This window comes from Pyrus communis, chromosome 14 (assembly GCF_963583255.1).
Source record: "Pyrus communis chromosome 14, drPyrComm1.1, whole genome shotgun sequence".
Lineage (NCBI taxonomy): Eukaryota > Viridiplantae > Streptophyta > Magnoliopsida > Rosales > Rosaceae > Pyrus > Pyrus communis.
The window spans coordinates 20,119,558-20,133,020 of record NC_084816.1 but is presented as its reverse complement, the minus strand read 5'-3'; the positions used below and the strand labels follow the sequence as shown (position 1 = coordinate 20,133,020).

The following is a 13,463-nucleotide window of genomic DNA, read 5'->3' as shown; positions in this document are numbered from 1 at the left end:
AATAACTAATATAATTATTTGAACAAAGTTTCAACCTTTTCGGGCAAAGTTAGTTAACTATCGGTCAAACTCTTTGCAGTCACAAGGTACAAACTTGGGAAAGGAAAGTGAAAGCAAGGAAATCGATACTACAAAAGGAAAGTACTTAGCAAGCTAAAACCATAAATCTAGTGCATGAACTACAAAAGTAATGTAAGGATGTGACAAAGTTTTTATTAGTCTTTTTTCTGAGCGTTGAGTTGAGTTTCATTTCCTTTCTTATTCTTTTGCTTCTTTTATAGAGTTTGCTTCCCTGCGAATTAAGCTTTCTGGCTTCATACATCACTTCCAGCCAAGTGGCTGATGTGAATGTTGGTAAAGGATGAGTTTTCACTTGGGTAATCGATCTTTGATTCCTTTAATTTTACGGGTTTTGCCAGAAAACAAGTGCTTTTCCTAGCAAAACAACTTCTTCAGTGTGAACAATGGTGGATTTGCCGCCCAAAACCGCCACTGACAAGTACTTTTCAAATATCAGGCTGGTTATTGTTCAAAACGTGTTAAAATTAAACGCTCATTAAGAAGTGAGCTGACTTTGAAGGAAATAGGTCGTGGCTGGGCCCAATGTTCGTTTTCGATGCAAATACACATGATTCATAAATGGAGAGGTTGAACGAAAAGCTAGCGGTATTGTTCACTTTAATGAAAAATTATATTTTTACATTAAAAAGTTAATCTTGGTACAATTCACTTCACTTTTTATTTTGTACTTATCGTTAAAACTCAAAGTTTTTAAGCATTTTTTTATTAGTTTTCCTTTATAAATTTGATCTACTTAGCATTACTTGATTGGTAATATCTCAAACTTCCCGTTGCTGTTTTAGTTCGTTTCTTGAACTCTAAGGGGGTTTCAAATCTTTCGTGGTTACACAATTTTTGTAATAAAAAAAAAAAAAAATCATACAATATAATGGTATGGAATCCTTTTTTATAAAACCCAGGTTTTACAAGGTTGGGAGTTTTTGAAATACTGGTTGTATATAATAAATATCGGCGGCTGCAATCTTTTACCATCAAAAAATGGTAGTGGGGTTTTGTAGGTTTGAGAAATTATGTGGGTTATAAGTTATAAGGAAAAAAAAAAAATTGATGAGACTTGAACTTATCATCTATTGAAAAATAAGGTCTTGTGGATAATGTTTTTAAAATGATTTAAAGTGTTTTTAGAGAAAATATTTATGATTTTAAAGCACATAAAATGTTTATGAGTTTTAAAATGACTTAAAGTGTTTTTAGAAACAACGTTATGGGTTTTAACTCAAATTTGACAAATGTGTGACGGACGCATGGGAAGCGCATGCACTTGTTGGTAGCTCATTTGTGTGTATCAAGTGACGTGTGCTTTTCTTTGTGGCTGCAGAAACCTAGTCCATGGCGATATGCCCGTTAGAGTATTTGTTGACTATATTCGGATATGTATCGGACACATTGGAAGAGAAAAGCCTGTGTTTGTCTATTTCAAAAAGAGTACCTCCGACTGGTGAGCAGAAGCGGGAAAATCATTTTTTGTTTGAGGCTGGGAGAGGAAAAACATTCCGAACTAGTGGTAGTTAAAAGAACTCTCAATTGTTCCAATGTTACAGGTGCCTTGATGTCTGCAATCGATGAGGAAAACAAGGACGAAGATGGATTTCTTTGCCTCGCCTATGGCGGAGAAGAGAAAGGGGTCTGTGTATCTTACGAAGAGCTCTGATTTGTATCCCGGAGACTTTAATGCATATGGAGTTTGAACTGTTGTTGTAAATGGTTTTATCCCTTGAGCAGCGAAGCATTAGGCTAAGGGCTGGTTTGGTATTGCTGTGCTTTGAAAAAAAGTTGCTTCTGCTGTGCTGTGAGAATAAGCAGCTGTGAAATAAAGCAGCGGAGTGTTTGGTAAACTATTTTGTAAAAGTGCTTTTGAAAAAAAAAAAGCAGTATTAGAGTGTTTGGTAAACTTTTATGTAAAACAAATGTGAAAAAAACTGGTTTTTCAAAGCTAGGTTTTGCAGCTTCTTGTTTTTGGCTTTTTTTCATCCAAAACTGTGAAAAAAAGCTGAAGCTGAGTGTTTACCAAACACAAAAACAGCTCCCAGCTTTTTTTGATAGCAGCTTTTTTCAGAATCACCTCAGTACCAAACCAGGTCTAAATGATCTTAAGACAGTGATGCTAATTTATGTCAAATGTTTTGCAGATTCGCTGATACTACGATGTTTCGTGTGTGTGTGTGTGTTTGATGTTGGATAAATTCCGCTGTCTCAAAACATCAACAAAGTTAAGAACTCGTACAGTTCAGCCACGGTCGCGATACATGTGGATATCAAAAGGATGACGTCCTAAAATTGAACAAGTTTCTGTTGTGGCAGGATGGCTAGCTTCAATTGGGAAAGACTATATAACTCGTCGTTCGCACAACTTTTTCGGGACTAGCCAAGCATGCAGAGATGTTTCGTTTCTTCTTCTTTTTCACTTCTCTTCATTCCTCCAATTCCAGTAAGGAGAGACGCACGCATGGTCTCCCACCTCTTCCATGTCTACGTTAGGACCCGAGTGTGAATCTTAGATTCATTTGTTTGCCAAGACAATTTCAACGGATCGACGCAGAGAGTCATGTAACATGTTTACTTGCTTGAAAATGACAAAGTTGTTATCCAATATAATCGTGAACGAACAAGTGAGACAAAGAGAATCAAAACATAACCACTATTATTTCACTAATTCTACGTAAAAGTTTTTTTTTTTTTACACTCCTTTGAAGATTTTTAATCACATGACATCCAAGGATCCTTATTTATTTATTAAATAATATGGATGCTTATGTAAATTTTAACTAATATTAAAATTAAAAATAAAATGAAAAGGCATAAAATCAGGAAGGAATTAAAAATAAAATTAAAAGGGTAGAAACTCTATAAACGTGTAAAACCATAAAAGAATAGAACTCCATTGATTCGTAGTCTCCATCTTCCTCTTTGCCGATAATTATTTCCAAAATTACTTGTCTAAAAAACTATTTATGAATATAAACTCTTATTTGAACATAGTTTTCCTCATTGCCTTGAGCTTATGTTTTCTTTTGTGGCTATTTATGAGGAGCATACTTTGCTCTTTTTTCTTGAGCCGCCATTGATGGCGGCCGCTCTTGTACTTATTTTGTGAGGAAGAAGATGGATGCGTCAGTGGCACATAGGACGACAATGATGGTGAGGGCGTTGAGGTGCCGAAAGTTGCAGACCTCATCGACAAAGAGGGAGACGGAAGCTACGAATCAATGGAGTTTTACTCCTTTCTCCTTTGCATGCTTTCTTCCTTTTTAATTTAATTTTTAATTCCTTCAAGATTTTATGCCTTTTTATACTTTAGATTATTAATATTAGATAAAATCCACATAAGTATCAACGTCATTTAATGAACAAATAAAGACCTTGGTTGTCATGTGATCTAAAAGCTTAAAAAGTTAAAAGAGTACAAAAATTTGTATCCTATCCACATATATATGTATAAATTCGAGGCCCCTTCAAAATTGAGGGCCTTGTGTGTGTGCACCTCATGCACTCTGTCATGACCGGGTTTGCACAAATCCAGTCATGCAAAGCCAGAGCTGAGGGGGTGCAAGTGGTGCCACTGCACAAGGCCCTCAAATCGGAAGGGCCCCTATTTTCAATTTTGCATATATATATATATATAATAGTATGTGTAGAATATTGCAAACTTGAGCATTAGCACAAGTGGTATTATTGCTTCTTTACAACGGCCTAGGGGATGGGTTTGAACCTTGTCTCCATCATTTTTTTGTTTATTTTTATTAAATACATAAGCTTCCATAAAATAATATAAAAATTTCACACAATAACATGAAAATTCGAATCCTGACCCTCTAAATAGTTAAGGTAAAACAATACGCCACCTTTCCACTTGTTGATTTGTTAAATTTGTTTGTGCTATTAGAATTTACAAAAGCTCAATTGAAAAATAAAATTTTTAAAAATTTAAATTCTTAGCACTTCTTAGGGCCTCCAATTCACTTTAACACAGGGTTCCTGAAATCTTAGGGCCGGCCCTGCAATCATGTAGTGATTACTATAAAAAAAAAGTATTTTTTATATTTAAAAATAAAGTGATAAAAGTTAAAAATACATAAAACTACAAGAAATAACAAATGAAATAAAAAGAAACTGTCATCGTCTAGGACAGATTTTACAGAGAAGCTTTGTCTGGGGTTTTACCAATTGCAGCAATCCCCAATTGTTAAGCCAAAAAGCAACAAAAAGAGGGAAAGAAAAGGTCCCACCGAGATTTGAACTCGGGTTACTGGATTCAGAGTCCAATGTCCTAACCACTAGACCATGGGACCAGTCCGTGAACAACTTGCGTTCGTTTTTTATTAATTTCTCAACAAGCCTCTACAGTTCAATCCTTCTCCACCAGCGAAAATTAGGTTATGGAACCCACCATTTCTTACTACTAAAGATGAGTAACAAAATCACGGGGTAAAAGTTTTGTATAAATGTATCGCCATAATAGAATAACCGATTAAACTCGTAATGTTTATAAACCTGTAAAGCATTGTATGTCTCATCATAATTCTCATTTTTCTACCCCTTTTCAAGAGTTAATGACTATTCATAGCTATTATTTTGAAACTAAAGAAGACCTAATGCTTTATTTTAGTCCTGTATCTTTACATCTTTAAAACAGAAACAAGATTAGGGAAGGAGGTAAATTTAACACATCACCAAGATTGTATGAACGAACACATCACTTGAGTTGCAAGTCACTTGCGATAGCAGATCAAATTGAATAATTGTTCAATGCTCTTTGCTTAATAAATCACCACAAAAGGGATAAAGTTCGGGGATGATGCACGTATGAGTATTTGCAAGTGCTTGGGTTGTATGCTTTTTTTTTTTCTTTTTTTTTTTAATTGAGAACCCGTAATTTTGTATTTAAATTACGATGCCAAAACAAGATTTTTTGGGGCAGATATTTGTGGGAAAAAAATGCTAATCATTTTAACAAATATTCTAGATGTGGCCCAATTGGAAGCCTACAACGCCTTCAATTTGGGCCCTCCTTTGAAGAAAGAACCGCTCGGCCTCATCAAGCAAATGACCTTCCACAAGATCTTTGTTGCATCTAGCTCAAGAACTTGATCACATCTTTAGCTCGGCCTCAAGTAACGAACTACTTTTCGTGTTTTAAATTTAAGGAGTGGAACTGCAATCACGATACATCGTTGTGTTATGTGATTTTATGGTCAAATCTAAATTAATTCAACTTTTAACATTAACTGAGAGATATAATTAAGTGATATATGTACTCAGAGCCCAATACTAGTGTGCAAAGAATGAAATAATACATGCTACAATCTTATTATTAAGCAAACGCCAACTTAAGTAATGAAGATGGTGTCGTACTTCTGAAAAATTATTTTTGAAGGGCCCTAAAATATCTACTCTCACATTAAGTTTTCTCTTGAGTAACTATGTTATACTTTGCATTCTTGAACACTCGTCAAATATTTAGTTTTGATTGTAAATTTTTAAAAAGAAATTTGTATATCATTATTTATCGATCGATGAGGGAAGAGTATTTGAAGTTAGGACATCTAATATTGAGAAGTTAGCTCGTAACTTTCTACAAATTTGTGAGGCAATCTTCTCCAAGGATAGAATTGTGTAGTTTGAGGTGAAAATTTATATAAATGTCACTTAAACTTTGCCTCGTGCCTAAAATTATCGATGACAATGGGACGGAGAGCGATAGAAATTAAATTTTCCATCAACTTTCACCCCCAACCAAAAACCATGTTTTAAACGAGATCAAATATCCTGGTGCACTTCAAAAATGCATATAGTAAAGTTATAAATTACTTTCGAAATGCAGATATATATGTCATTTTCACCTATTAAAGCACCACAATTATTTTTCATAGACCTCACATACCAGAGAAAAGTTGATGTAATCTTATTCAAGAACTGTGCCCAACTCACTCAATTAGTTTACACTCCCATTCACTTCCTAGTTTGTTTCTCCGTCATTTGCTCCAGGATTGTGACTAGACAATAACATATGTAGTTATCTACTTTATCAACTTGACAAACACCAATAGTCTTAACAAACTTACGTCTTATTAAGAAATTAGTAGTTTTTAACTAAAAGGAATCTGTAAATTATCAAGAAGATGCCAATGGCAGACCAATAGGGTGAGTTTCTTTCTTTGTAATTTGTTGAGGGTCCAAGCTAGAAATCCCTAACTTCAATACACACTATCATCCCAACCATCCCACCACTATAAGTTTAGGTGTTGAGTATCTTTTTCTATACAAGCGACAATGGAAAGATATAATCAAACCTAAAGTCTCGAATGCAGAAATAATTGTTCTTAATCACTTGAGTTTAAGTTCGTTGCGAACCTACAAAAAGAGTGAAGAAAAAACGGGTATCATCCTAGCTAAGTCCTAGAGTGAAAATAATCGAACTGGACATTCAAATCGAGAATAAATACTTTTAACTACTTCAGTTACTGAAATCGACAATGAAATATTTTACTCAATACTCTCATCGTAATCAAATCACAATCGTTAATCATAAATTCTACAAGTGCCCACCAAGCATGTGCATTCAAAATGTAGTTCATAAGCCAATCTTGTCAAGTTTTTCTTGTACCTGGAAACAAATTAATACTCGGCCATGCACGTAGCAGTCCAAGGAGCTCAACTCATGCAACTACAAAACACTGAGGGTCGATGGATGGGGGCATTAATGTCATGGTCCCAAACGAACAAAAGGGATGATGCTATTGAAGATGGATGCCCAGAAATAATTGAAGAGTGCCACATGCTGCATTATATGCTTTGTTGGGAGGACAACGAGCACCACGATAGACACATGTCGCAATTAACATGTTTGAGAATTTTCGATTATTTGTAAGGTGAAATAGTCAAAAGCTTATAATTCAATTGGTTAACAACATTCACTATTACAGTTGGGGTTTAGAGTTACGTTTCTTTCTTTCTAGTATTGTTGCTATCAAGAAGAGAAATAATAACATTCACCATTACTGTCGGAGTCTGGAGTTACATTTCTTCCTCTCCAGTATCGCTTCTATCAACAGGAAAAATAGAAAGTGAAGAAGGTACTACGGAGTCAACCAGCAGGACAAAATAAAATGTGAAGAAGGTACCATGGAGTCAAAAGGAAAGATAAAAGGTGAAGAAGGTAGTATAAACTTTATACTATCTTCACCTTTTGTCTCAACAGTAGACTAAACCGTAACTAAGTTGGTTAAAATAATGTGCCTTATTCTCAACATCTTTGTATGAATTATCATCTTTAGAATCTGAATTATATTAGAATGTAACTTGAATAAGAAAATATTGTTAACCTGTATGTAAATTTCTTTTTGCGGATAACTAAATATGAGTGCACAAATTGTCACTTATGATTGGGGAGAATGAGAATCAAACACAACAGAGTTTGACCGTAATTCTACGTTTTATAGAATTGAAATTGTCAAACACATAATATACAATATATTGCATCTCACCTTATTGAGCACAATGCATGTGGTCTAATATCTAGTAGATAGGGTTGGGTTTTTCTTCAAGCATTCTGAGTTCGAAATTCCTTCCTTCAAAATTATTGTAATAGATTTCAAACTCTCCACCTCCTCTTAATAATAGTAATATTACAAAAAAAAAAAAAAAAAAAAAAAAAAAAAAACCTTATTGAGCACAGTGTGGTAAGACATCAATTTATAAAGTAAATGCGATGCATAATTAATAAACATTACCACCATAGTTGAAGTTGGAGGATGGAAGGTCGTTACCTTCGTAGACATCACGAGATTCTATATGAAGAAAATATGACAGACTCGTACGGACTCATACATTCTTAAGAAGTGCTAGCAAATTTTACACTAATTTTTGCATTTGAATCTTTTTGCTTCTTCATCAGTTAGCACGTGTTATCTTTTACACGAATGAAGACATTTTCTATTTATCATCATTAATTCCTAGCTAAAAGTATTAAAAGTCAAAAAAGTAACACGTCTCAACTGAAGAAGTGAAAAAATTCAAATGCAAAAGTTAATATAAAAGTTATTAGCATTCTCCTTTATAGTTTTAGAGAAATACATGGATATGCCAAAATTAATTAGCGTTTTTAATTCTCAAACCAAACTCATCCCCCAGATCAACAACATTTGCATGCTTTCACGATCAGAAGATGTCCGATTGATGTACGATTGCGACTTCACAGCAGCACCAAAACCCTACCATCACTTGCTCACACAACCCTCCACAAAAAATATCAACGTCTTTTTTCAGCCTCACAATAGCATTTCAATATCTCTCTAGACACTATCGTGTGATTCATTAGTTCTAGAAATCGAACTCAAAACATACTATATGGAATATATGCTTAAAAGTCATCCCATTGGACCACCCCGTGATGGTTGTTAGTTTAACGAAGTTGAATAAACCTTTGACCCATAACAACACCATTAAAACTAAAACCCTTAAAACCCCACCACTTAGACCTAGGCAATGGATCGTGTTTGTTGTGTTCGTTGTCGTGTCATACTCATCATTTTAACAGATCGTATCGTGTTAAATTCATTATCTTAACGAATTTTTAACAAGTTATCTGATAGCAACCCGACTTGTTAATAAGTCGAGTCGTGTCATTTCGTGTTGGGTTAATGGATCATGCAAGAAGTTGTCATGTTTAATGTCTAAACATTGCCAACAAGTCGTGTCCGGTCGTTTGCTTGTCACACTCGTTAAGTTACTGGTGACTTGATATTGACCTGATTCGTAGACGTGTTATTAACGAGCAACTAGAATCATTAACAGTTTAACTCGAACCCTATTATTTTCATGTCAAACTTTTTTCCAAATCTAACAGATGTTTATTTGCTAAAATAAAATAGCATTTTAGCCAAAGTGGTCCTTGAAATTTGCATATTTCCTCACTTTGGTCCTTAAAATTTAAAATCAATAGAAGTAGTCCTTGAGTTTGTCCACCATCAATCATTTTGGTCATTCCATGAAAAATTTTTATTGGTTAAAATGACAAAAATACTCTCAATTTTTGTCAAATCATTTGGCCCATTATTTAATAAATTTAGAGTATTTTGTCATTTTGGTCTTTAATTGATATAATTTTTCATGGAATTACCAAAATGATTAATGTTAGACAAACTCAAAGACCATTTTTATTGATTTCAAATATCAAATATCAAACTGATGAGTTTTGTAAATCTCAGAAATTATTTTAACTAAAAAAAACTAAAAAAAATTAAGGGAAAAGACATTGGACATAGCACTTAACAAACCAATCCCCTTGTCTTGTCTTATTACTGTTTACTCGGATGTCAGCATTCTCATTCCAGTGGGAGAAGAGAAAATAACATGCAAAGAAGATGTGACCGATAATATCACAAATTAGAGTAGATCTTAGTTTATCATATATGAGAAAGTTCAAACATATAACAATGCGTTTTATATGAAATTACGGTGCAAATGAGGGTCTTCGATCATAACGCCTTATGTGGCAACTTACTCACAGTTAATGGATCGAAAATGGTCCTTTGTAGAACTAAAGAAGATTGATTCAATAGAAATTGTGAGAAATTTATATATTTGTGAATTTTGATAGGTAATGCTGCATGTAAACAAAGATGGAGTTACGCGCATACAGATCCAGTATGATTCTAATTTCATTAAAATATAACAAAGTATCATAGATAATTAAAGTAGGAGTATTACATGTATAATCATCTCTCTCCCCATCTGATCTGGGTCAGCTTCGCTTCTCCAGAACACATAACTCCATACAAACACACAAAGAAATCCATTCATTTCTTGATTTTTGATTAATTATCATTACTGCAAAGTCTTCGGTGTCGTTATGTATTTATACTATTTTCGCTGACTATTTATTTCGTCTGTATGTGGGTCGGGTCGGACTGCTATTCAGCATCTCCAGTCGAGTCGGACCTCACCCGGCCCAATAACGTGTTGACTGGGCTTGCGAAACGACACGATCTGGCTGCTCGCCATAAACGCCGTTACCCGCTCCGACACCCGAATGTCCTCCATCTTCAGCTCTTGCAGCCGCCGCACGTACTCCGGCACGTGCAGTAGGTCCCACACCACCCCCACCCCACCGGGCTTCAGAACCCTCACCATCTCGCCGACAACCCTCATCCGCTCCGCCGACGCCTCCACCGTCCGATAGCCGTACTCTTTTCCGACGGTGTGGACGAACACCGCAGACACCACGACGTCGAAGTACCCGTCCCCAAACGGCAATCTCCTGGGGTCGCCCTCGCGGCAAGTCACGTACTCCCCCACACCTTCAATCTTCGCTGTCCGCAGCGTAGACGAGAGGCTCGTCATCTTGGACCGGTCCAGGCCCACAACCCGACCCGAACTCCCCTCTTTCTTCATCTGGGTCGCCACCGCGTTTAAAAGTATGCCGCGGCCGCAGCCGAGGTCCAGGGCGTGCTTGACGGTCGACCATTCGTTGACTGAGCCGACCATGCGCTGGGCGACGTCGTAGTGGAGGGGGAGTGAGGAGTATAGGAAGTGTCCGGATGCGAAGAAGAGACAGAGGGCGGAAAGGGCGGTGACAGAGCCAGTGAACCCGGCGGCAAAACGGGCGGTGTCGATGGGGAAGAGGCGGTGGAAGAAGAGGGTGATGGGGTTGAAATAAGTGAGGTAGAGGAGTGACAGAACGGTAAATAGGACAGCGTTGAAGAGAAGGAAGAGAATGGTGTGCAGCTGGTCGAGACCGTAGATTGCGTAGATCTGAGTCCAGTCTCTGCTGCCTGGCGCCGCACCTGATGGTTTCCCCATCTTCCTCTCTCTGAACATGTTTCCAGAAGGCATCAAATCTCCAAGACCTCCAAACAGTTGAGAAATCTAAGGGCGTTTGGCTACTGAGAAAGTAGTAGATCACACATTAAAGATGGTGAACAAATAATCACGAAGTCATTCGTAGGGAGAAATCATGGGGAAGTGAGGGTCGGGGAAGTTGGAGAAAGAACAAAGAGGATCATAAATGGAGGATGACCATGGCGGCAAGATGGAACGCGCTTTTCATTTCGTCGGCTTCTCTGTATTTTTTTCAAATTTTAAAAAGAAAGGGGAAAAAAAGGAGGACGAGAGATTCAGTGGGTCGTGTAGTACGGATTGTTTAGAGAGAGAGAGAGAGAGAGGTGGGGAGGGAGGTGTGTGAGGAGTTTGGGAAGATTGTGAAAGTGGGAAAAAGTAGATATAGGATAATTTGTTGCCGGCAAACCGGCTTAGCCGGTCACTTGATGGAATTAGGGGAAAACGATTTTTTTTTATTTTTATTTTTTTTGGTAAATTGGTTCTTTCACTTTAAGTGATGCTTATATCTTGTGCTTATAAAACAAAACAACATTGTAATTGGGTTTACATACTTTATAGTTTACATAAGGTATAGAACCCGTTTTCGGAAAGAGATTCACTTCGGTTTCTATTCTACCAAAGTCATCGGATTAAGTGATTCAGACATTTAAAATTATCCAACGGTTAAAGTTAGTATAACTTTTAAAGGAGCCCCTGTTTTTAGCCGCTGGACCAAATTTTAAGAGTCCGGATCACTTAATCCGATGACCTTGGTGGAAGAGATCCGAAGATAATCTTTTTCGCCCTTTTTCTACTAAGAATTAGAATTTAGAAATTTAAATTGACAGAGGAAATGCAATTTTTTCGTAGCAAATAATATATTACACTAAGAGGGAGGAAGGGCGGGCTTAGCTTTACGAGGGACTAGCAATAATAAGGTTTAAATTCACCTTTGTCGCGAATCGAATATAAGACCTCTTACTTATCAGTAAGAGAAATATCACTAAATTGCAATATTAGGTGGCATAATTAACTAGGAATCAAAACCAAATTCTTATGGTAAAAAGGAAGCACCAATTACCCAAAAAAAAAAAACGACGTACACTTTTCAAAAAACTTCAAATTCAAAACATGTCTTACATGCATGAACCAACCACAATATGCATGTAGATGTAGTAGTCTAAGAACATCTATTTTATTTCTTACTATTTGAGTTAGCAGGTCATGTAATTCATAGATTCATCTCAAGTAATTGTTGTTGAGTAACTGTCTAATTGTTTATCGTTGATGTAATGTGAGACGCATTTGAATTGTATAACCTTACCATCTCTAAAACCGCTAACTTCATGTTTAGTTAAGTCCGTGTTAGAACTTTGAGTTTAAGTGTTTAACCCTAGTTACAAGCTCCAATTATCATCGGTAAGTTTTATACATGAGAGCCACCACGTACTCTTTGTATTTATGAGTCCTCACATATATACGAAAGATTTTTCAGTATGTACGTAAAAAAAATAAGCGGTACACCACATGTAATTACACAATTGAAGGAATACTTGAAAAGAAATTTTTTACCACTTATATAATAATATGTAACGTACCATCTCGAGTTCTGAACATAATAAAAAAAATCTCTCCATATATATTTAGGAAATATAGTCTTTGGTTTCGGCAACTTGTCTCTTTAAACTCCAGCAACCTAATTGAATTTTTCTTTAAGGTGCAAGTGCAAGTTCAAATGATGACGGATTCCGCCAATAATATTCCTTTCCTTGGAACCGTTGAAGCCAAAACCAATGCCTAAAATTTGTGAGATTTTTTAATGTGACTGTTACACGATATGGTACACCACGTGTCGTTATATAAATGGTGGGATATGTGTGTTAAAAAGTTAATAACTTAAAAAATAAAATTTCTCATCACTTACATAAATACGTGGTATACCACTCATGTTCTAGTCATAACTAAAAATTTCCCCTAAAATTTGGCTAATCGACAATTTAAAAACAATTAGGAGGCAAAAGCAAATTAATTTGTGCCTTGTCCTATTACACAAACAAGAATTTTGCAGCCGTTAAAAGGTTCGACAAGTTTGATTATTACTACTTCATTAGGATCCGCAAATCATGGGGAAACCGACGGATGATCTTGACCGTACACGTAGAGGGAGGTCATGTTGAGATTGATGTGAATTGAAGGCTTTTCGTGAGACTTTATTTATTTGAAATTTGACCCAAAACTCACTTTCACCAGCCAGCCAGAGATGACGGAGCGACCAACCGCAGACCGCAGGCCGCAGGCCACAGCCACAGCCACAGCCACCACCAATACAATTCTGGAAGTGGCCGGTGGGTTACTCTAAACGTTAAAGGATTTTTAACGGGTTATTTAATAACGACTCGATTTGATAATAAATTGATCCAAATTCGTTATTTCGTTTCATTTTGTATCGGATTAGCGAATCATGGTATAAATTGACAAGCTTACGGCCACAGCAACCACCAATACAATCCTCTGTCCCTTCCATGGATAACAGGCCATACCGCAAAGTCTTATGGGATATCTTC

The 13,463-nt window shown here is 36.3% G+C and overlaps 1 protein-coding gene and 1 non-coding gene across 2 annotated transcripts; both read right to left on the bottom strand.

Annotated features, from left to right (window-relative positions):
• Window positions 1-4,298: 4,298 nt before the first annotated feature.
• TRNAQ-CUG (transfer RNA glutamine (anticodon CUG)) lies at window positions 4,299-4,370 on the bottom strand. Its single transcript has one exon. It is a non-coding gene; the product is annotated as a tRNA-Gln (tRNA).
• Window positions 4,371-9,633: 5,263 nt separating this feature from the next.
• Window positions 9,634-11,254, bottom strand: LOC137715857 (uncharacterized). Its single transcript, XM_068455209.1, has one exon. It carries the CDS (start codon window positions 10,912-10,914, stop codon window positions 9,997-9,999), a length of 918 nt encoding a protein of 305 aa, XP_068311310.1. The 5' UTR covers window positions 10,915-11,254; the 3' UTR covers window positions 9,634-9,996.
• Window positions 11,255-13,463: the final 2,209 nt, after the last annotated feature.

What these genes read in the sequence shown, in the direction of transcription:
- LOC137715857 (XM_068455209.1), bottom strand. Translation starts at nt 10,914, where the DNA reads ATGCCTTCTGGAAACATGTTCAGAGAGAGGAAGATGGGGAAACCATCA.